We start from the raw sequence: 25,848 nt of genomic DNA, 5'->3' as shown, positions 1-25,848 counted from the left end.
TCCAACAGGCAGCAACAGAAAATAAAATCATAAAAATTCACTTTAAAAGATTAACTTAACATCCCTTTATTAAATGGAGTGAGGGAAAGCAAACAGATGCTGGGAAGTCAAGCAAAAAGGTGACTTCAGTAATCTAGCCATAAAATGATAAAAGAAGGGATCTGTGGAAATGGGAGCAGGGAAGGTAATACAAACTGCTGCTTAAATGCCTCGCTCAGCTTTCAAGGCATTTTAAATTACTTAATTTCAAAATGGAAGATTCATAGCCCATTATGATGATCAAGAATGAAGTCACTAAGTATACATAAATAAGCCAGTCTACCACTGAAGTTGTCTTAATCAGGAACCTATTCCACAGAGTCAGTTGAGCACAAAGACCAGAAGACAACAGGATCCAACTATGTAAGAATATGGTGTCACAAGTTTAAATCTACAATTCCAAAGTGTAAAGTTTTAAGGCTGTCCTCAGGATTCACTGCGAGTGAACTAAACTAAAGATAATTAAGAATTTGGTAGCTTTGAAATTTTAGGACCACCACAAAATAGAATGAGTTGCAAACAGTTCTTCAACTGAGGACAACTGTTAACTTAAAAATGTACTTGGGGACTTCCCTGGCTGTCCAGGGGTTAAGACTCAGGGAACACCGCACAGCTGGGTCAAAGAAAAAAAAATACAGTCTTCAAGGAAGCACAAAGCTTTCCCAATGTTCTTTACCACACAAAAAATACAACCACTGTTAACAACTTTATCCTTGAAACTAAACACACTAAAGACATTGGCTGCTCTCATAAAGCATGCTCTTTAAAAAAAAAAAAAAAATCAGAGATACTGTTAGTACCTCTAGCTCCATAATATTTTGTGGTAAATTAACCTGGGGAAAGTTCCACACTAATTCTTTCTCCACTGCACATCCCTTCCTGAAGCTACTGAAAATAAAGTTTTCTTTATACCGTCCCACTTCAAGTTACTGGAATAGAGCCAAAAGAAACTTCTTTTCTCTGATTAACTTCATAAACAGTAAATTATGATCAGAAAATGAAGAAATGCCCAAGGTGAACAAAAACTTCCGGATATTCAAGCTGGATTTAGAAAAGGCAGAGAAACCACAGATCAAATTGCCAACATCCGCTGGATCACAGAAAAAGCAAGAGAGTTCCAGAAAAACATCTACTTCTGCTTTATTGACTATGACAGAGCCTTTGACTGTGTGGATCACAACAAACTGGAAAATTCTGAAAGAGATGGGAATACCAGACCGCCTGACCTGCCTCCTGAGAAATCTGTATGCAAGTCAAGAAGCTACAGTTAGAACCAGACATGGAATAAAAGACTGGTTCCACATTGGGAAAGAAGTATGTCAAGGCTGTATATTGTCACCCTGCTTATTTAACTTATATGCAGAGTACATCATGCGAAATGCTGGGCTGGATGAAGCACAAGCTGGAAGAAATATCAATAACCTTAGACATGCAGACGACACCACCCTTATGGCAGAAAGCAAAGACAAACTAAAGAGCATCTTGATGAAATTGAAAGGAGAGTGAAAAGGCTGGCTTAAGACAACATTCACAAAATGAAGAACATGGAATCTGGTCCCATCACTTCATGGCAAATACATGGGGAAACAATGGAAACAGTGAGAGACTTTATCCTCCTGGGCTCCAAAATCACTGCAGATGGTGACTGCAGCCATGAAATTAAAGATGCTTGCTCCTTGGAAGAAAAGCTATGACAAACCTAGACAGCATATTAAAAAACAAAAACATTACTTTGCTAACAAAGGTCTGTCTAATCAAAGCTATGGTTTTTCCTTAGTCATGTATGGATGTTAAGAGTTGGACCATAAAGAAAGCTGAGCGCCAAAGAATTGATGCTTTTGAACTGTGGTGTGAGAGAAGACTCTTGGGGGTCCCTTGGACAGCAAGGAGATCAAACCTAAATCAATCTTAAAGGAAATCCGTCCTGAATATTCATTGGAAGGACTGATGCTGAAGCTGAAGCTCCAATACTTTGGCCACCTGATGTGAAGAACTGACTCACTGGAAAAGACCCTGATGCTGGGAAAGACTGAGGGCAAGAGGAGAAGGGGACGACAGAGGATGAGATGGTTGGATGGCATTACTGACTCGATGGACATGAGTCTGAGCAAGTTTTGGGAGTTAGTGCTGGACAGGGAAGCTGGTGTGCTGCAGTGCATAGGGTCACAGAGTCAGACACAGCTGAGCGACTGAACTGAATTGAACCAGGTTTTTCTGCACAATATAAGGAAAAGCATGTAAGGAAACGACAACGTTATTATCTTGGCCACCTTTAAGTTACCTATTAATAAAGTCATTTGTTTTTATCTAAGTATAAATTACATGGTTTGATCTACAACATAATCATATTAAAGTTATACTAGGTCTAGACTTTAAATAATTATATCAATGATTACTTGCAATAGTACCTGGGAGTCCAGCGCGCAAAAGATAAGCTTCCAGGTCACTTAGGAAATCTGTAATGTGCATGAATAAAACCATGAAAACATCTAGTTTGCTTCATGACCTATTCCCCTCGTATTCCACAAGCAGGAAGCAAACAGCTCAATTAAAACAGGATAGAGTCCTCTTCCTCAAGATGGGACCAAACACTCAGTTTGGGACCCACAACTAAGATGGGAATCACACAACCAGTCATCCTCGGGCTAATTTTAACTATTAAATTGACAAGAGAAATGTCTCAGTATGCCAGTTATGGACAAGTTCCCTCTTTGATATGTTCCTAGAGTGGAAAATGTCATAGATGAGCATGTAACAGAAAATAAACTATTTCTTCTATACATTTTGCTAAAATGAGGATCACAGAACCCATTAATCAACTAAGTGACAATGAATTAATTTTCGTCTTTTGGGTCCTCATCAGCAAAATAAAAGTAAACAAGAAAGAATTACACACAACATAGTTTAATACAAGTTTGAACAAGAAATATAACAAGAGCAATTCCAATTTTCTGAACACCATTACGTCTGGTTGTATAATGAGGGTATTTCCACGCCACAGCAGATGGCCCAAAGAATGTGTCCTATGCTTACAGCTACATTAAACAAAAGATCCCTTATAATAAAAGCCTTTTATATATAAGATTCAACTTGGATGATAACAGCATTGCTGATATGCTATTCACCTTGTGTACTCTGGTAAAATAATTATTGAATAGTTTGAAAATATAAAGATTTGCAGAACAGATTGAACAAATACTTTTCAGTTGTATCTGTTCCTCATCCTTCCCCTCTTCAGAACCCCACACCCCAGAGGATGGAAAAGTAATATGAATACAGAATACAATCAATATTTACTGAATTGAACTGAGGTCTCCTGAGGTTCCCTGGGGGAATTTCTGAAGTAAAAGGGAAAATAAAGAGGAATTGATACTTTGAAAAAAACATTTACTGGTAAACAATTCATTCAACACAATATTAGGCAGCCACTGTTAGCTAAGTGCCTATTAGCTGAAGTCTCTGCCCTCAACAAACTTATATGCAAGGAAAACAGAAAATATTTACACAAATCACATATATAAAATAAATTAGGGCCATAGAAACGATATAAACAAATGACTTGCTACTTGAATTTCCTCTGTAGCTTCTGGTTGGTGAAAGCAAGAACCTTTCATAGGAGAGCTGATAAGCAAAGCCGGATTTTTCAGTACTGGGTAGGCTCTGGACACACAAAGTAACAGTAGGAAAGCTCAGGATCTACAGTAATAGAAGCTAGGTTTAAACAGCTGGCCTGTGATCATGTTAACCTCTGTAATCCATGTTTGTCCAGATGTCATCATACTGTAGGACCACTGTGAAAACTGTTAATGTGTATGAAGTGATTAATAAAGTACCTAGAAATGGTATATGTAGATTGCAGCTATTAATATTTCTGAGCCTAATGAAACATAACTTGAAGTCAATCCACATTCTGATATTTCTGATCTTAGCTGGAGTCACTTGACCTTAGAACTCACTTCCCTCATGTAAAAATGGTACTAATAGCTCTCAAAAATTTGTTGGAAGATTCACACAAGAAATGATATCAGTGCCAAAGTGTCTTGAAAAGTCTGAATGTGTTACTGCAGTTAGCTTGCTTTCAAATAAAACATACTGATGTGGATGAAAAAAATAAAAACTGAGAAAAAGGAGGGTAAAAGAAGAGAAATTTAATGAAGACAAACTAAGCAACATGTGGATCAGTTATCTCCTGCTTCAAAGGAGCATGTTTTACTGTATTCAAACATTCTAAGACAGCTCAACACATACAGTGATAGGTCTGCCCATTCCTCCCAGTGCAGGACAGAAGGAAGACACTGGAATGAGTGGGGTTCCACACATGTCTCAAAGTCACAGGACAGACTGGGCACTAGGTTTCAAATGTCACATGCACCCACATTCACAAGGTTAGAAGACACCTTCTTAATCTTCTTTCTCAAAATGCCCAATCCTCATCCCAAAACTATTAAGAGATCCCAGAAACTTCCGAAACAATACTCATATAAAGGTCACTTCTCCTCTACACAATCATTAACAGAATACAAGATAGTATTAACTTCCTCAGGTCACTTGGCCTGCCTGGCTATGTTTTCTCTACAGTAACCATTTCATTTTAATAACAAGATGTCAAAAATGCCCAACAATCAAATGGTATTAATACAAAGTGAACGGAACTAGGAACCTTTTACCATTCCTCTGCATACTTAAAAGCTGCGTTTTGTGGGGGAAAGGTATGTTACACTGCTGGGTTGGTATTTTTATATTAAGGCACCACAGGCTATATTTATTCTTCCCTCCCTGCTGCAAAAAAGGATCTTGCTAGCAGACAACATATTCCTTTCCAAAATTCAATCCAGTTTAGAGTCAACTGAGTTACTTTTATGGGACTCTACCTGCAAGGAATTTACAGTGTGAGGTTAGCCCCTCTGGGGCTGTGGATCATAAAAGTACTTTTAGCTACCCCAAAGCCTCCCAATTCTGTGAGCTATCAGGCCATGATGAAAGATGTGGACCTTGTGTCCAAATTAGGCTCCTACCTGTCCCAGTTCCCGAATTACCACCCTGTGAGCCCTGATGGACAAACACTTAAGTATCTTATGCAGCTGCAGATGGTGAATGAGTCAGAGACCCCAAAGAAAAGTTACAAATCACTACATCACAGTCTAAACACATCTTTAGGATACTCTCTGGCATATCCTAGAAAAAGCAAAACTATTCCTATGTTCTGTCTTTTTAAAGATAGAAATGAGGACAAACTTCAAGGATCTTAAGACTTAAAAGGGTCCTGGAAAACCATCTAGTCCAGTATCTGTCTTACCCATGGAAAAAGAGCAAAGTCCAAAGAATATGAGTGTCTGAGGCAAGGCCGAAAGTGGTGATATAAGGGTTCTTCTTGTCCAGTGAGCTGCCATCCCACAAAGCTCTACCTTTCCTTGGGTTTAGAGCTCTTCAAATCACTGTCAAACTCCTTACTCTACAACCCATTCCGCTTTCTCACATTTACGGGCAATTCCTAAGTAATGCCTAATGAGAACCTACATCTATGTTTTAAGTATATCTCACCTTATTCTACTTCCAGGAAACGTGGTAGGATTCATTATCATTCCACATACAAAAGCACTTTCCAGATTTCATTCCTCTTGTTTACAAACTTGTCTATTACCAAGGGTATGTTTTTTTATGCTTCAGTTTTCTAAAACAAAGATGAAGGGCCACATATCTAAATACATTCCATTTATTCCAGAAATAATCACTATTATTAATGTCCCTGAACACTGTCAAGTAAACAATATGTAAAACATTAAGGAAACTTAAAAAGAAAAGGGTTCTTTGGTTTTCAAAAGGGAGAAAACCAATCATTCAGGATAAAGTGTCTTTTCTGTCAAAGACTTGAAGTACTTTCAAATGAGAACCACTAACCTCTGCAAATCCATCCCTTTCAGGACATAAAGAGTAATAATGCTGTCCTCCTATATGCAGAGTAAATAAGTCATGCAAGATCATAAGCCAAATAACCATGGGAGAAACAGAGCCCAGAAACATCAGGAGCCCAGAAACATCAGGGCAATGAGCCTTCCTCAGTACTACAAAGACACACTCTTGAATACTCAACTACCAGAAATAATCTATGCCTTTAAACTTTTCAGAACTGAACTTAAAGTTGAATGAAAGGGGCTGCTAACAAGGATAGTAGATGAAATACCTGGAAATAATTTGTAGCCCTAAGCCTAACAGATTTTCTTTCCTTCCTTTTTATGTGTACTTTTTAGAACAGGAGGCAAGTAAAGCATTCGTACCGTGTCCTTCAGCTATGAACAGCCGTATTTCAGACAACCAGCAAGGTTTGAAGGTAAAGTTTTAAATAGTCACTTCTGAGCAAGATTTCTAAGAACCACTCTAAATACAGCAAAGTGACTCTAGGAGTCTATCGAACACTGGCTTTGATGAGGGAAAAAAAAAATAACAAGGGCCAGGCAGCACTAACTTTACCAGAAATCAATTACTTTGAAAGAAGCCAATTCTCTGAATTCCAAAGATTCATACATTCTTGAACATAGGTATTATTTGCCCTAAGGAGGACTCTCACACAAGCATACAGACACATACAAATACAAATAAAATAACTGCAGCAAAAAAATACTGTGCTTGGCTTAGGCAATTTACTTGAAATTTTAGTGTTTATGTGGGTAAAGACTACATTTACACACATCCCCTCCCAGAGATGCTTTATTGTTTAAAGAGAAGGAAATTCAATTACTTTAAACCAATTAGAAACTTTTTTATTACAAAAACTTATTTTCTTCCTTTCTCTTTTGTGTCCATCTCCCTTTTATCTCTACAAAAACATTCTCCCAACCTACCCCTATATGAATCCTAACTAAACTATAGGATATTTCTCAAGTCCTATACCTCCTCCATTCAAGTAATCACAAACTAGTCTTGCCAGTACTGATCACTAACCTCCTCAGAACACGAACCACACACACACACACACACACACACAAAAAAAACAGTGCACACTTCCCGTCATCATGTATATTCATTCCATGCTCAACCAGCTAAACAAACAGTTCCTCGAATTCAAAAACTTCACTCCATACTTAGTTTGTTCCCTTTGTGCCTGGACCCTGGGTTATGATTTCAAACACTAACTTCAGTTAAGTATCCGTATTTTGGGAGGGAAGTATATTAGACATTTTTAAAAATCCTCCCCCAAATATCTATTGTTATAAAGGTTTCTAAAATGAGATTTTTGCCATCAATTCTAAGTACTGGCTTTATTCACTCTCATGCTTTGGAGAGGAAGCCAGGCCAGAGTTTCAGCTCCATCACTTTCTAGATTTATGACCCTGAGCAATTTAATTCATCTCAGCCTTTTTCTTTATCTGAATAAAAGAACTGTCCTGAGCTATTGATGAGATAATGCATGCAAACCTCGTAACATCTGCCTAATAGGTGGCCAACAAATACTAGTTATTACTACTTTGTTAATAACGAGGAAAGAAGAAAGAAGAGTGACACTGCATTACTGCTGGAATGTAGATTTTGTTTAGTTATTTACATAAGCCTACACAGAGGTCTGAGGAATTACATACAAACATCAAAAAAATGACATTTCTAACAAAAGTAAGGAGGGTATGGTCTGGAGACCTTGGGAGGAAGGGACATTTTGAGAAGAAAAAAAAAGATTTTTAAAAATATTTTTGTTGTTAATTTAAATAAAATTCACTTTTTGTTCATTGTTCTTTGACTAAAGTTAAGTCTTTAGAGATTTTGAAGTGTTGCTTACAAACAGTAACAGGGTATTATTTTTATTTTGTGTAACTAATTTTAAGACTGGGATTAGATTTTTGGTAGAGTGAACCAGGTTACCATCACAGGAATGGGGAAGCAGATAAATGCAAGTTTCCCCACTTATACTTAGTATCAGATACATCTGTTAACTTTCTGTTCAAATTCTGCTCCAGAAATACAGTGAGAAAATCTTTTACTTAATAACCAAACAGGGTTTATTAATGTGCACTGTTTCAATAATATTAGGCAAGCACCGGAAAACATAAGAACACCTACCAATCCAATCTGCAAACTCTAGAGGAAAAACAAAAACAGGCCACAAGATGACAGGACTTTGACCACAAGATGACTCGGAAGAACCAAGACAGCAAGATTCTTAGGATCAAAGCACCAAGACTTTAACTAATGCCCAGTCACAACGGTAGTCGATGAATATTTGTTATAAACCAGGGAAGAAAATTATCTTAATTTTGAGTCCTCAGAACCTAGCACAGTGCCTGAATCAAAGAATACTGGCTAAATCATTAATAACAAATGTATTTAATGAATGGTATAAAAGAGAATCCAGCATATACCTATTTTCCCTCCTTTAAAGCATTAAAATAGACATGGGAGGTTTTAAATATTAGATATACAAAAAATAAAACAGGGGAAAAGGAAACTCTCCAGAAACTCTCCAGGAAAAAACTCTCCAGAAAAAAACTGCCTATCACTAAAACACTTATTGTCAACATACAGAAGCACCAGAAATCAGCTGTCCTTGATCTATATTCCTCTTTTAGAATTATGGCAATCTTCACTATCAATATAACGGATGATAGTAAATATTATTTTCTGCAAATTTTAAACATTACACACAAACCAAAATCCTTTTTTCTAAATTCTATCTATGTAATGGGTGACTAGCTCAGGCCTCAATCTTCTGGAATTATTTACCAAAATACTCAATTCCTTCTTCGCAATGGAACTGCAAACAACATCCTCAAATGCTGCAACATCCTCTAAAAATAGGTTATCAACATATTGACTAGCAGCCACTCTAAAAACTCTTTCACTGCAAAAGAACCTAATGACTGAAAAATGAAGCAAAGGTAAGGACATTTGATGCATATAAAACTAAGTTATTCTGTAAAATTTTAACACCTCAATAATTTCCAACTGACTGGTTAAGACAAATACTGATTAATTTGTGCTTATATTTTGGTTTTATTTTTAACATATTAGGCTAAAGTTAACATTCTCCTTATAATGAGATTGTTTTGGCAAAATTCTGCAATATCCCACTCCTATCATGAGGATGGCAACAAGGAAAAGCAAAGCACATACTTCTGGAGACTAGATTCGGACACATTTGATGAGAGACAGCTTCAACCTTCCCTTAAAAACAGACCCACATTTCTGACACACCAATTTACTTACCTCTCCCATCGCTCTTCCCTCCAGAGCAAGTGCTTGAAAATCATGATTCAGTTCATCCATAGAACGTACCTAATGTTTAGAATAGAGGGAAAAGTTTCACATTAGCACCTTGAATTTTACATACACATTAAGTACAACTGAAAAGCTTTTCGATGTTTACTTTCACATATTGACAAGGAAAATAACAATAATCAAGTGACTAAGATTAAACATTCACTTACCTTTAACCATCAGGTTCAGCAATGACCCCTGCGCTTTCTCCCCTCCCAATCCCTCTTGCTTTCAAACATGAAAAACACAGAATCCAGAAAAAGAAAAAGGAAATGGCATCACACGAGAATTACGATAGCTATTGTTCATACATTTTAACTTAGTAAGTAAAGATCAACATGTTGAAGGGCAATAATATATGTAGATGATTATGTGATCTAAACCTTGCTACCGGCCCAAAGACCACAGTGCTTGTCCACAACTGTGAACAGTTAAATACAAATTAGGGGACTCATTTGATCCAAGCTAGTGTGTCTTTGACATACATCAGGGAAAGGCACTACAGACTACATAACTGAGTGCCCTCGACATTTCTCCAAATTGGAAGATCTCTGGGAGCGCCTAGAATCTCAAAACCAGGAGGAAAAAACAGCAAGTATCACAAGAATCCCTTCAAACTTTACCTAATTAAATGTACTACCCACATCATAACAATCTTTCTAGACTTCAACTAACTCATCTTCAAAGTCATTCAGTTCAGTTCAGTTCAGACGCTCAGTCGTGTCTGACTCTTTGCGACCCCATGAATCGCAGCACGCCAGGCCTCCCTGTCTATCACCAACTCCTGGAGTTTACTTCGACTCACGTCCATCGAGTCACTACTAGAAGGTAATATTTAAGAGCAAGAATGAAGTGTGGAATAGATTACACAAAACAGTCATAATTCAAAAACCCTTTCTTGTCCAACAGTCTACTGGACCTCTCATTTATAAGCAAGAAGCCACCTTTCCTAAGGCTAGAGTACAGTCCCTCGTTTATTAAAAAGGAAGGCTTTCCAGCCTATCTAAGAAAAATGGCTGACTGCCTGAAGTGGAACTTTCCCAAACCCCCTCATCTAATCATCACTACCTCCAAATGTATGTGTACAATGTCTAGCACTGGGTGAATGCAAAGAGCCAAACTAGAGCCAGGCAGCGAGAGAGTAGAGTATGGAACATGAACTGGAATAAGCTGGAGGGATCAATTTAAGAATTTTGTTAGTATGCTGCCTGTAAACCACCCAATAATCCTAATTCTACCAAGGTGACAGCACATAAAAATACATTCACATTGTTCTGAATTATACATTTTCAAGACTCAATGCTACAAATGATACACTGTGTCAGTAAGATGTAACAGCTTTGGGATGCTTGTCAAAAACGTAAATTTATAAAATTCAAAACAGGCTCAATTTAAGCCATGTAAGAACAAAGATACATAGAGATAAGACTTGTTACTGTAGTAAACAGTTTCAAAGGGCCTTGAAACAGAAGCTAGGGTCACAATACAAGCCATTTACATTATTCAGGTAAGCACACTGAATAAGCTCCTAAACTTCAGGTGGTAAAAATAAGAGAGGAGATGAGGACAGCATCTTAGCTATAAACTCTACAAACAATAGATAAAATCAATTTGAACCTTCAGGACAAATTAACATTTACAAAGCATGTAATTTAAACACGTATAAAGTTCTATATTAGTAATAGCTCTTCCTATGGAATCTATAAACATGCTTTTAACTAGATGCTAGGAGTTTCCCGAAAATCCAAAAACCTACAAATAGTTTTAACCAAGAATGTTGGAATTCTATTTATGTTTCCCAAGAAAAAAGTAGGACTGGCTACAAAAATGAAAAAAAAAGGGCTTCCCTGGCGGTCCAGTGGTTAAAAATCCACCTGCCTGCCAATGCAGGGACATGGGTTCAATCCCTAGTCCAAGAAGATCCCAAAAGCTGCGGGGCAACCGAGCCTGTGCATCACAACTACTGAAGCCCATGCACCTAGAGCCCGTGCTCTGCAACAAGAGAAGCCACCGCAATGAAATGCCCTTGCGCTGCAGCTAGAGGAGCCCCCAGCCGCTGCAACGAGAAAACGAGAGAAAGCCTGAGTGCAGCTAGAGAGGAGCCCCCAGTCGCTGCAACTAGAAAACGAGAGAAAGCCTGAGTGCAGCTAGAGAGGAGCCCCCAGTCGCTGCAACTAGAAAATGAGAGAAAGCCTGAGTGCAACTAGAGAGGAGCCCCCAGTCGCTGCAACTAGAAAATGAGAGAAAGCCTGAGTGCAGCAATGAAGACTCAGCACAGTCAAAAAATTTTTTAATTAACTAAAAAATGAAAAAAGAAAGTGGGAATGGTAAGGAAGGCAGAGAACATGCAATGTGCATATTGATGTTATCATCACAACAATCTTACAGTAATTATTCCTATTTAAGAGATTAGAACTGAGCCTCAGAGAAACTGTTCAGTCAGTTCAGTCGCTCAGTCATGTCCGACTCTTTGCGACCCCATGGACTGCAGCATGACAGGCTTCCCTGTCCATCACCAACTCCTGGAGCTTACTCAAACTCATGTCCATCGAGTTGGTGATGCCATCCAGCCATCTCATCCTCTGTCGTCCCCTTCTCCTCCCAAGAACAGTTTCTCTGTCACCCATTGTTAAGCAGGGAAGTGCACTTAGATGGCATTTCCAGGATCTAAATCCAGGTGTTCCAATTTCTGTGCACTGTCCTTTCTATGTCACCAAGCTACACCCAGGGCAGCCACAGGAAGATGCCACCCCCAGAGAGAAGTGCCTTCAGAGTTTCTGCTAAGGGCTTTGACAAGTGTGTTCTCTTAGTATTCTTGCCTTTCCTTTCCAACTGTCTCTTCCCCCATCTTCAAAATTTGCCCATCCTGCCCTCACAGCAATTTCCATCCCTTTCTATACTGCCTTCCACCCACTCTTCATTCTCTTAATACCACATTTTATTTGCTGGCTCACTCACTCTCTCGCCTCTCCTGTCTCCCTCTCTTTAGCTCTCTGTTCACCTCAAGCTCTTCCTCTTCTGGAGCGTCTGTCTCTGTCTCCCCTACAAGGTAAACCACCCCTTCTCCTACCTCCTTTAGACAATGAGAATGGAGCTCACTTTCTCAAGTCTGCTTTGCTAGTACAGAAACCATGTGCCCGCGGTTAAGTGGACAAGATAAACCAAGCCACTCTCACAGGCGTTTTAACAAGTCAGGTATTTCTTGCTTATAATGGGAGCTGTACTTGGTATGACCATCAGCATGAGGCAGACACCACATAACTCTTCCCAGAAAACAAAACGAATAATCAGAAGATGCTCAGGAATCAAGAGAAATCAAGTGATGAAAACTCAGATTACTGTAAGAAATTTCATGGGCAGGTTAACAAAGAAACTAAGAAACTTATTCTATTATGAAGGAGAAAAGCTAGCTGTAAATTATAATCAGAGAAAATGCTCCCACCAGGACAGAACTATCTATAAGTTCTTGTACAGCTATACTTCCCCCCTTTCTCTAGTATTCAGTCTGAGTGATGAGTTAATGTTAGGGTTTCTTTAATTAAAAGTTTACTAATTTGTGGCTCAGCTGGTAAAGAATCCAACTGCAATGCGAGAGACCTGGGTTTGATCCCTGGGATGGGAAGATCCCCTGGAGAAGGGAAAGGCTATCTACTCCAGTATTCTGGCCTGGAGAATTCCATGGACTTTACAGCCCATGGGGTCATGAAGAGTCGGACACAACTGAGAGACTTTCACTTTCAATCTTCACTTTTGCTGAATGTCTATGCTGCTGCTGCTAAGTCGCTTCAGTCATGTCCGACTCTGTGCAACCCCACAGACGGCAGCCCACCAGGCTCCCCCGTCCCTGGGATTCTCCAGGCAAGAACACTGGAGTGGGTTGCCATTTCCTTCTCCGCTGAAAGTCTATAAGACTTCCTAAGTAATTTATTCCCTTTGGTTTCCCAAAACTACTTCCTATTTTTGTCTTTCGGCTACTGGCCAGTTATTCATCTTACACCCATCCAGTTTTTCTACTGCTGCCCCTCACTATAAAGGCATCTCTTACTCCCTTTTACTAAAGCCACAAAGTAAGACCTTAGGGTCTGACCTACCTCATATCCCTCATCCCACCCAAGAAGGGTCATCTGTATAAACGACCAAGCTTCTGAGTTTCCTTTCCATTTCCCAGATCCCACAACTTTCTTTTGTAAGCCTTCTGTTTCTAACAAGGATCTTGTCCTAACCAAAATCATAATTTCAAAAATTAAGTTGGTGTTTTACCAACATGCTGCTGCTAAGTCACTTCAGTCATGTTCGACTCTGTGCGACCCCGTATACGGCAGCCCAGCAGGTTCCCCCGTCCCTGGGATTCTCTAGGCAAGAACACTGGAATGGGTTGCCATTTCCTTCTCCAATGCATGAAAGTAAAAAGCAAAAGTGAAGTCACTCAGTTGTGTCCGACTCTTCACAACCCCATGGACTGCAGCCTACCAGGCTCCTCCATCCATGGGATTTTCCAGGCAAGAGTACATAGCGAGTTATAAAATCGAAATAGATAACCCAAAACATCACATTTGGAAAATGAAAAACTAAGCAAATGCATCACTTTATAAATCTTTAAGAATGATATTCAAAACTGCATTTCTTGAGAAGCCCTACTTATCATACCCAACATCTCATACCCTTATCAGAATCAATGAATGATAATACACTTCACTATTTCCAACTGTAAAACTGAGGTAGCACTGACTACTTGACACACTTGCTATATTAAATGAAACAACATGTCCAATACTTACTAGGCATGTATTCAACTACATTCACTTCACAGTTTCTTCTCTTTAAGTTACTGGAATGTCTCCAACACATCCATCTTTTTTTTCCCTATCCTCAGTTTTGGGCATTCCAGGGAGGGGAGCCTCTCTCTCTACAGGTCAGCATTGTCATAATCAATATTAGAAGCACCTAGATCACACACACTCATCTAACTTACTTTCTAAAACCTAGCATTTCAAAGTAAAACTAATTTTTCTCTTCTTGATTCTCAGCCAAATCATCAATTCAGAGAAATTTCCATTCTCCATTCTAATCAGTACAGAAACTTCTAAAATATAAAAGTAAAAATCACCACGAGTTAAACCTCAGGTTCTTTCTGTTTTCATTAAAAAAAAAAAAAAACCTTCTCAAATTCCTTCATTCCTTGATTTCCATACCACTATGATCTCGTGGTTCTCCTCCTACTTCTCTGCCTCTCTGTTTAGATTTCTGATTTCTGTCTTTCTTTTGGCCAGCCAAGATTACAGTCAAAGAAAACAAAACCTGAAACTTAGACTTGGGTACAAAGTAATCCAAATGTAAGAAATTAATGATCCAAATATGTAACAAGTTAGTTTATAAGATTTTTAAGCAGATCTGTATTCAGTTCAGTTCAGTCACTCAGTCGTGTCTGACTCTGCGACGCCATGAATCGCAGCATGCCAAGCCTCCCTGTCCATCACCAACTCCCGGAGTTCACCCAAACTCATGTCCATCGAGTCAGCCATCTCATCCTGGGTCGTCCCCTTCTCCTCCTGCCCCCAATCCCTCCCAGCATCAGGGTCTTTTCCAATGAGTCAATTATTCGCATGAGGTGGCCAAAGTATTGGAGGTTCAGCTTTAGCATCATTCCTTCCAATGAACACCCAGGACTGATCTCCGTTAGAAAGGACTGGTTGGATCTCCCTGCAGTCCAAGGGGACTCTCAAGAGTCTTTTCCAACAGCACAGTTCAAAAGCATCAACTCTTCGGCACTCAGCCTTCTTCACAGTCCAACTCTCACATCCATACATGACCACTGGAAAAACCACAGCCTTGACTAGGCAGACCTTTGTTGGCAAAGTAATGTCTCTGCTTTTGAATATGCTGTCTAGGTTGGTTATAACTTTTCTTCCAAGGAGTAAGTGTCTTTTAATTTCATGGCTGCAGTCACCATCTGCAGTGATTCTGGAGCCCAAAAAAATGAAATCTGACACTGTTTCCACGGTTTCCCCATCTACTTCCCATGAAGTGATGGGACCAGATGCCATGATCTTCGTTTTCTGAATGTTGAGCTTTAAGCCAACTTTTTCACTCTGCTCTTTCACTTTCATCAAGAGGCTATTTAGTTCCTCTTCACTTTCTGCCATAAGAGTGGTGTCATCTGCATATCTGAGGTTATTGATATTTCTCCCGGCAATCCTGATTCCAGCTTGTGCTTCCTCCAGCCCAGGGTTTCTCATGCTGTACTTTGCAGGTAAGTTAAATAAGCAGGGTGACAATATACAGCCTTGATGTACTCCTTTTCCTATTTGGAACCAGTCTGTTGTTCCATGTCCAGTTCTAACTGTTGCTTCCTGACCTGCATAGAGGTTTCTCAAGAGGCAGGTCAGGTGGTCTGGTATTCCCATCTTTTTCAGAATTTTTCACAGTTTCTTGTGATCCACACAGTCAAAGGCTTTGGCATAGTCTATAAAGCAGAAATAGATGTTTTTCTAGAACTCTCTTGCTTTTTCAATGATCCAGCGGATGTTGGCAATTTGATCTCTGGTTCCTCTGCCTTTTCTAAAACCACCTGGAACATCTAGAAGGTTACAGTTCATGTATTGCTAAAGCCTGGCTTGGAGGATTTTGAGCATTACTTTACTAGCATGTGAGATGAGTGCAATTGTGTGGTAGTTTGAGCATTCTTTGGCATTGTCTTTCTTATTTACTAGCATTTATTTATTTACTGGCCTTATTTATTTACTAGCATTTCTTTCCTTGGATTACTGTCCCTTAACTGCTCGGGGTGTCTTTACAATGAATGACCCTTTACTTGAGCCAGTTTGACCAGTTCTCAGCTGCTTTCAAACAAGAACCAAACTCTAACACAATAGTTATCACTGAGTTGGTTATCAATGAAATCACACTGGAAGTTTATATTTTAAAACAGAACTATGTACTGCACTTGGAAAAAATTAAGTTCCCAACAAATAAACACTTGTCAAAATATTTTCTGTAACAGACATGTTTTAAGACACCTGCCTAGAAAGGGCAACTTCATGATTCCTACCACCTCTGGCCACAAATAACTATATCAAAAATATTCTTCTAAATGGCCAAACTCCTAGTATCAATCTGAAGAGAAATCATAAGCTAATCAGATTCCTCTTAGCATTTGGACCAGAAAGCTATGGATAAAGTGAAATTCGCTAAAGATCTGGCAGCTGGAGCTGTCACTTTAGGTCAAGTATAACCTGGTGAATAAGCAGATGGTCAACATAAAGAGAAAGAATGTGCAGGAAAAAAAAAAAAAAATCAGAGACAAGAGACTATAGAACCCCTATGGAAACAGCCTCCTGGTGCCCCTGAGGCCCATGTATACATTTCCTACTCTGGGATTCGAAGAGAATCCCTGGTGTTCTTTCATTTAACACCCTGAAATTTTGCTACCTAGAACAGACGTCTATAACTTGAGACTAAAACTGCCCTTACTATAATATTTATTTCCTCAATCACCGAATCTCAGTTATCAGGCACTTTTCTCCTCCACACCTACCTTTGTTCCCCTAAGGATTTTTGCAAAGGCAAGCCTAGATCACAATGGCTCAGTTTCACTAACACAGATCCAGAACAATACAAGCAGAAGATCTGGTGCCAAAAATCATTACCGGAAGGAGATACCAGTGAGAAAGGGCCAAGCAAATGCAGGAGAAACTTGACCAATGAGAAGAAATGGAATGTGAGAATTAACCTAATTTGAATTTAATCACTAAGGGAAAAGGGCTTTGCTGGTGGCTCAGACAGTAAAGAATCTGCCTGCAATTCAGGAGACCTGGGTTCAATCCCTGGGCTGGGAAGACCCCCTGTAGAAGGAAATGGCAATTTACTCCAATATTCTCGCCTTGGAGAATCCCCATGGACAGAGGAGCCTGGCAGGCTACAGTCCATGGGTCACAAAGAGTCAGACATGACTGAGCAACTAAGCACAAAGCACATTAAGGGAAAACACTTAATAAGTCTGTTCTACACCATCTTCTGGTCTATTATATCTGTATTATAAACAATAAAACAATAAATATTTACTGAAACTTATATTATGACAGGCCCTGTCCTATAAAAATCCTTTTATGCTGTATGATCTCTTTAATAGTCCTAACAATCTGAAAATGCAAGTACTTTTATCCCAATTTTGTTAAGAAAAACAAAAAGTTATTACATTCCTCTAGTAATACATAACTAAATCAACAGTATTCTTGATTACTGGGAAAAACCAGAAACAAAAAACTCTTTTAGCTCGGGAGAATGCAAACCCTACCACGTGATGCTATTTATTCACTGTCAGTAACAACACTAAATACCAGCATATTTACTGAGTTTTCAAGGCGCTGAACTGCAAAATTATTCCAGTTTATAGATGAGGTATAATCTGTCCAAAGTCACAGAGCAGAAAGATCAAAAGTGGAATTCAAATTCAGATCTCTAACTCTTTTACTACCACTTCTATCTTTTCTCATTAAAGACAAGCACAAAGGACACAGAACACCTGGCTTAAACAACTGTTGCTCCAGAAACTGATCACTACACTATTTTTACAGTCCGTTCCATGATACACAGCAGGGTAGGGCAGGAATGAAGTCACCACAGCAGCCAGAATTAGGTCAAAGTTCTGGTTTTCTATGATTATTTATCATTTCAAAACTGCTACTACCTTTGGCAATTAAATACCATTGAAGTTTTAGATCATCTAATGTGTTGATGGCATTCAGACTGGATGGTTAACCAACCAAAAAGATAAACTATCCATTTATCAATGCAAATCAGTTATCAAAACTGATTTGCTACTGTACTATATCATAATATATACCTCATGTAAATGTCAGCACTTCCTAAACATAAAATGATTTACAAATTGAAAAGAATAAATATTTCAGAAGCAGTTAATGAACACTATGATACTAGTGACCTTTAAATACAAAAACCTCACAATTTCTGGTTCTTTTTCTTAATTTTACCAATCATGATCAAGTTGAAATCAGTAATGAGAGCAGGCCACCTTAATTAAAGTGAGAAACTAATTAATATGATGAAAGAACCCAAAAAAGTATAAAACTAAAAACAATGATATATCTTTATCTCTGCGTGTCTGGCAACTACCACCCATAGTGATCTATCTGAATTGGTATACAGCTGGCTTCCAAAAGAAATAAATTTGACAGCATGCATCAGGTTTTATAAATGTTCACGCCCTTTGATCCAGTAGTTCTACTTCTAGGAATTCATCTGAAGCATACAACCAGAAATATGGGCAAAGATTTGTTAACAAAGAACCTTCAACATGGCTTTGTGTTGGGGAAAGTGGTTTAAAATAAAAAGTTTAAATACAACAGGAATTATTAAATTCCACAGATATTCATTTACAGAATTTTATGCAGCTACTTCAGAGAAGGCAATGGCACCTCACTCCAGTACTCTTGCCTGGGAAATCCCATGGCTGGAGGAGCCTGCTAGGCTGCAGTCCGTGGGGTCGCTAAGAGTCGGTCACGACTGAACGACTTCACTTTCACTTTTTACTTTCATGCACTGGAGAAGGAAATGGCAACCCACTCCAGTGTTCTTGCCTGGAGAATCCCAGGGACGGGGGAGCCTGGTGGGCTGCCGTCTATGGGGTCGACAGTCAGACACGACTGAAGCGACTTAGCAGCAGCAGCATGCAGCTACTTAAAACAGTTTTGACATTCTTAGAATATGTTTATGTGTAAAGATTCTATAATAGGCTACAAATCTGTACATATAAAAAAAGAGTATGTATTTCCACAGAGACATGCAGAAAATAAGTAATATATTCAAATGTTAATTTGTAACTTCTTCAGTAGTTTCTACATTTTCTGTAATACCAATGAAACAACTCAGAAAGAATCTTCTGAAAATAAACTTAACATTCATGAAGTCTTTTATATTAATATCTTTCAAAGTAATAATTCTATTCTAGAAACATCTTAAATAACTAAAAGAAATGAGAGGAAAAAAATAAGCAGTGAGCAAAGGTACTCATTGTCCACTTATTTTTAACAATACTCAGTATGGTGTACTCAGAAGCTGTTTCTACAGCTGTTTCTCCTCCTTCTATGCCATACAAAATAACTGTTATCACAGCTAGTATTTATTGACTGTGTACTAGGTCACAAAGTGCTTTCATTCTCAAACTATGAAATAATTCCTAATTATCCTCCATTACTCACTTTTTTTTAATATAGGAGGAAACTGAGGCAGAAAAAGGTTAAATAACTTTTCCAGAGTTACACAGACAAGCTGATTCCAGAGTTTGACTCTGAACCAGTGTCTGGTGTATTAGGGATCAAAATGTTTTGGGGGTACTCCAATTGTTTAGGCAATGAAGTTGCACTAGATGAAAGCCTGCTGGAAACCCAAAAATGGAAAAAGAGATGACTAGATTACCCTGTCACTCAGCTCAAAATCTGAAAATATAACAACCCATACAGCCCATCTCTGGCTAAAACTCGAGGATTCCTCTTTGTTAATACAAGGATAATCAAAAGGAGACAAGGAGTATTGGGACTCCAGAGAAAAAACTACTTAACCAAGGAAAGGAAATCTCAAGACATAAAAGAGAAGACTAAAAATGATCTACCTGTTAAAGGAGAGAATAAATAACAGGTATATAGACAAAAATTCATAGCAAATTTAACATTCACAAAGCAGGAAAGAGTAATAAGCCAAGTAATTAATGACGCAAACAAAACTGAGAAGAAGTGAATCTGGAGGAAAAGGACACAGATTCCAATAGAAGACAATTGAAAAAAAAATGAAAAAAAAAAAGAAGACAATCAAAAAAAAACCATCAAACATCCATCAACTGATGAATGTATAAATAAAAAATTATATACATCGTACAAAGGAATATTATTCAGCCATAAAAAAGAAATGGAGTACAGGGAATTTCCTGGCAGTTCAGTGGTTAGGACTCCACATTTCCATTGCATAGGGCACAAGTTCCATCCCTGGTTGGAGACTAAGATCCCACAAGCCATGCTTGCACAGCAAAAAGAAGGAAGAGAATGAAATACTGATACATGATACAATATCCATGAATCTTAAAAATATGCTAAATGAAAGAAGCCGGACACAAAAGGCCACATATTATATGATCTCACTAATAGGAAATATCCATAATAAACGAGACAAGAATAGGTTTGTGCTTGCCAGAGACTTAGGAAAGGAGGAAATAAACAATGTCTACTAATGAGTACAGGGGTTGTTTTGGGAGTGCTAAGTGTTCCAGTGTTAGAAGCATGATGGTTGCTTAGTACTGTAAACATACTAAAATCCACCAAACTGTAAATTTAAGGATAAATTTTATGATATGTGAATACCTTATAACAATAACACTGTTATTAAAAAATAGGAGATGGCAAACAGTTTCTATAACAGATCAAGAAATAAATAATACAGGCTTTCTGGGCTACATGGCTTCCCCGATGGCTCAGCAGTAAAGAATCCATCTGCAATGCAGGACACACAAAAGACACAAGGTTAGATCCCTGGATCTGGACAATTCCCTTGAGAAGGAAATGGCAACCCATTCCAGTATTTCTTGCCTGAGAAATCCCATGGACAGAGGAGCCTGCCAAGCTACAATCGCAAAGGTTGCAAAGAGTTGGACACAAAGAGGCACCTGAGCACATAACACTGCGGGCTACACAGGGTTTTTGTCATATATTCTTTGTTTTTCAGTTTCACGCATGCACGCATGCTAAGTTGCTTCAGTCATGTCTGACTCTGTGCAACCCTATGGAATGCAACCTGCCAGGCTCCTCTGTCCATGGAATTCTCCAGGCAAGAACACTCGAGTGGGTTGCCACACCCTCCTCCAGGGGATCCTTTCGACCAAGGGATCGAATCCGTGTCTCTTCTGTCTCTTGCATTGGCAGCAGGTTCTTTACCATTAGCGTCACCTGGAAAGCCCTTTTACTTTCAACTACAAACTTGAAAATGTAAAAACCATGGTTAGCTCAAGGCAGCAAGCTAGATTTGGCAGAGGCTATAGTTTGCCAAATCTGGTTTAAAAATAAGTCATTCCTTTTATGTTTACAAGTAATGTGTGCTAAGTTAAATGATCCACAAACTAAGCAAAGATTTCTTATCAAATTTATAAATGGAACTTCCACAAAAGTTATTGGATAAAGGGAACATACAGAAACTAGCAATCAGAACTTAGTACTTTTATTAAAAATTAAGATCATATAAAACTAAGAATTAAACACCACATTAAAAAATAAAGATAGCTGCTCACATGAAAATACACTGAACACCATTAGTCATCAGGTAAACACAGACTAAAATCACAATGAAAGATCGTTACATATGTATCAGAATGGCTAAAATAAAAACCTGTAATACCACCAAATGCTAGTAGGGTGCAGAAAAATTGGATTATTCCAACATTACTGGTCTAGAAAACAATTTGGCAGCTTCTTAAAAGACTAACCATGGAACTACCATATTACCCAGCAACTGGACTTCATTCTCATGTTCACACAAAAATTTGTACATGAATGTTCACAGCTTTATTTATAATAATTAGAAAATGGAATCAACCCTCATGTCTTTCCACAGGTGAAAGCACTACACCTGCAGCGCATCTACACCACGCACACTATGCAGCAATAAAAAGGAACGGCCCCTCCAGGCAGCCGCTTGGGTGGGACTCCAGCAAAGGATGCAGGGCAGGGAAGCTCACCCCTCAAAGGCTGCATACAGCATGACTCCATTTCTACAACGTTTCTGAAATGACAAAATTGTGGAAATGGAAGACTGAATTCATTAGTGGCTGGGGAGAGGCCCCTACACCCCTGCAAAGGGAAGGTGGGTGTATTTAAAAAGGGCTACTCAAGGGTTCCTTGTTTCAGAGCTACTTAGTACTTTGTGGTGGTAGGTATATGAACCTAGCAGATTGTAAAATTATACAGAACTTCATACATACACATGCACCCAAATGAGTGCAAGTAACCCTGGAGAAATGTGACTAGGACTGGATGGATTTTATCAATGTCAATAAACTAATGTGATGCTATAGTACACAATGTTACCTGCAAAGGTTATACTGTAAAATGATACCACTAGGGGAAACAGAAAAAAGTATACAAACAATCTCTCTGTATTATTTCTTACAACTACAGGAATCAACAAATAACTAAGTCAAAATTATAAATTAAAAAAAGATGACTGCTATGAAGAAATAATGAAGACACAACTTAAAATAATTCCCAAGAAAAAATCTAAAATAATCAAACATATAACCAAAGAACCTTCCTCAAGCTATAAAACTATGCAGATCAAAAGGTCTCACCCACCGAGTACACAAAAATCACCTCCTGACCAAACCATCCTAAAGTTGGAGAATTCTGAAAGTATCAGAGCAAGGGAAAAAAACAGAATTTACTCTTGGTTCTCTAAAACACTACCTGCCAAAGTCAGTAAGATCTACTACCTATAGTCCAAAGATTTTATGTCTTGACACAACTGTCCTTCATGTATAAAGACTACAGGAACACAATATACAAAAGAGGTATTAAAATATGCCACCCACATGCCATCCTCAGCAATTACTACACCAAGCACTCCAGTCAACTGAGCACATAAAATGGATAAGCTGCCATATAACTGTTTAATGATACTGTTGTTTGTTGTTTCAGTCATTAAAACATGTCCAACTCTTGCAACCTCATGAACAGTACCCCGCTCGGCTCCTCTGTCCCTGGGCTTTCCCAGGCAAGAATACTGGAGTGGGTTGAGATTTCCTTCTGCAGGGCATCTTCCCAACCCAGGGGAACACACGTCTCCTGCATGAGCAAGTGGATTCTTGACCACTGAGTCACTATGGAAGCCTATTTAATGGAACACTACTAGTTAAAAGGCTCCATTTATTGTTAAACACAACACAGGTTCTCAAATGCAGTATGCTAAGTGAAAGGATGTTTACTTGGACTTCCCTGGTGGCTCAGCTGGTAAAGAACCCAGCTGCAATGCAGGAGACCTGGGTCCAATCCCTGGGGTGGGAAGATCCCCTGGACAAGGGAATGGCTACTCTCTCCAGTATTCTGGCCTGAAGAATTCCATGGACTGTGTAGTCCATGGGGTCACAAGAGTCAGACACAACTGAGCAACTTTCTTTCTTTTTTTTAAGTGAAAGAAACCAGGTTCAAGAGCTACATACATTTACAGTACATAGATGACATTTTGGAAAAGGCAAAACCACAGGGACAGAAAACAGTTGCTGAGAATGGAAGTACCAGCTGACTATGAAGAGGCTCCAGGGAGACAACAGAAAAAGAATTACAACTCTGCAGCCTTGGAAATGAAAACCACAATCATAGAAAGTTAACATGAAAAGGCAGAGGATCATGCCCTAGATGAAGGAACAAGATAAAGCCCCAGAAAAACAGCTAAATAGAGATAGGCAACATACCAGAAGAAGAATTTCAGAATAATGATAGTGAAGATGATCCAGGATCTTGAAAAAAGAATGGAGAAGATGCAAGAAGTTTACCAAGGACGTAGAAGAACTAGGCTTCCCTGGTGGTTCAGTGGGTAAAGTGTCTGCCTACAATGCGGGAGACCTGGGTTCGATCCCTGGGTCGGGAAGATCCCCTGGAGAAGGAAATGGCAACCCACTCCAGTACTCTTGCCTGGAAAATCCCATGGACTGAGAAGCCTGGTAGGCTACAGTCCATGGGGTCGCAGAGTCGGACACGACTGAGCGACTTTCCTTTCCTTTCCTAGAACTAAACAACAAACAGAGATGAACAATACTATAACTAAAATGAAAAATACACTAGGAGGAATCAATAACAAATAACTGAGGCAGAAGAATGGATAAATGACCTGGAAGACAGAATGGTGGAAATCACTGTTGTGGAATGGAACAGAGGAAAAGAAATGAAGAGAGCCTAAGAGAACCCTGGGACGACATTAAATGCACCAACATTCTCATTATAGGGATCCCAGAAAGAGGAGAAAAAGGACCCAAGAAAATATTTGAAGACATAATAGCTGAAACCTTCCCTAACATGGGAAGGGAAACAGTTAACCAAATCTAGGAAGTTCAGAGTACCAAGCAGAATTAACCCAAGGATGGGACTTCCCTGGCGGTCCAGTGGTTAAAATCTGATTGCCAATGCAGGGGACACGGGTTCAATCCCTAGTCCAGGGATAGTCCACATGCACCACAAGTCCTGAGCCCATGCCCTAGAACCAGAGAGCCACAACTGCTAAAGCCTTCAAGCTCTAAAGCCCAAGACCTGCAGCAAGAGAAGCCATCGAGATGAGAAGCCTGAGCACCTCAACAAAGATCCAGCGCACCCAAAAGGAACAGACAATGAGGGGCTTCCTTGGTGGTCCAGCGGTTAAGAACCCACCTTGGGGAACAGATTTGATCCCCGATCAAGGGCTAAGATCCTACTGTGGAGCAACCAAGCCCAGGCGCTGGCACTACTGACTGACTCTGCATGCCAAAATGAAGACCTGACGCGGCCAAATAAGTAAAAAAATTTTTAAAGAAACAATTATCCTTGTTATCAGACAAAAGAAATGATTAACATTTTTTAGGTTCTGAATAAAACAGCTAGATGGTCATATTACAGAAGATTCTTAGGGCTGAATTGTAGATGAGGGTTGGTTGGTTTTTGGTTTGTTACTTGGGTGCTTTTAGTTTTATGATTTCATAACTATACTTTCTGAAATATTTACAATGAGCATTTATTGATTTTGAGAACTCAAAAATACCTACAAGTCATTCTTTTTAATGGGACGGGAAATTTTTGATTTTTAAATCACTGTTCATTAGGATACAGAGAATGAAATTAGGCCACGGAGAGAGTCCTTAGTTCACTTATAATACTGAGAAACAAAATTACAATCATCACCAAAAGAAATGACTTGTTTTAACATATCTGCAAAGTTGGTGGATATATGTTTAGATGAAAGGGGAATAAACTCTAGTGTGATAACAAAGGCATTCTATATTAGCAATCAAACATTTCTCAGGGAAACAGTTTCTCAAGTTTGAACAGTTCATTATTACTGTTACAACACAAATAAGAGCTCCCTATCTAAAAGGTCTTCCTCCATTCAGCAGTCTTGTCACTAACCCTCACTCCTCCTGTGTTTCAACATTCTATTGTTTGTAGCACGCAAGGGAATAGAAATTCTCAATGAGTAGTAAGTCTATCCAGATACCTCACAGCAACAGAATTAAAGAGGGCAGCTACCAAGCACATCAAACAGCTCATTCTAGACTTCATGATCCTAAGGGAAAATGTAATACATAAATCCAAAACTGTATCTGTGGAGAAAATATTTTAATAGACTTCTACCTCCTCTGGATAAAAAAAAAGTAGGATATGAAAATGAAAATATCAGTGATTCTTAACCAAGAGACAGAATACAAAGGAGGAGACAGAACTTAATAATCTTTTTAATACATACACTGGTATGTATTTTGTATGGGTTGTTTGTTTACAGAATTCTTCCTAATGTTATACAAATAGTAAACCTTCATCTGCTCCTTTT

The 25,848-nt window shown here is 38.8% G+C and overlaps 1 protein-coding gene across 9 annotated transcripts in view; it reads right to left on the bottom strand.

The window, feature by feature from the left end:
* The window catches only part of PUM1 (pumilio RNA binding family member 1), a 124,356-nt gene that overhangs the window by 79,436 nt on the left and 19,072 nt on the right, over positions 1-25,848 (bottom strand). For all 9 annotated transcript variants that reach the window (XM_068969001.1, XM_068969004.1, XM_068969007.1 and 6 more), the window contains exon 3: positions 9,232-9,300. In XM_068969001.1, the coding sequence (XP_068825102.1) occupies positions 9,232-9,300 (69 nt within the window). The remainder of the gene's footprint in view (positions 1-9,231; positions 9,301-25,848) is intronic.

The sequence above is a fragment of the Capricornis sumatraensis genome, chromosome 3 (genome assembly GCF_032405125.1).
Source record: "Capricornis sumatraensis isolate serow.1 chromosome 3, serow.2, whole genome shotgun sequence".
Taxonomy (NCBI): domain Eukaryota; kingdom Metazoa; phylum Chordata; class Mammalia; order Artiodactyla; family Bovidae; genus Capricornis; species Capricornis sumatraensis.
This window is presented reverse-complemented; position numbering and strand designations above follow the sequence as displayed.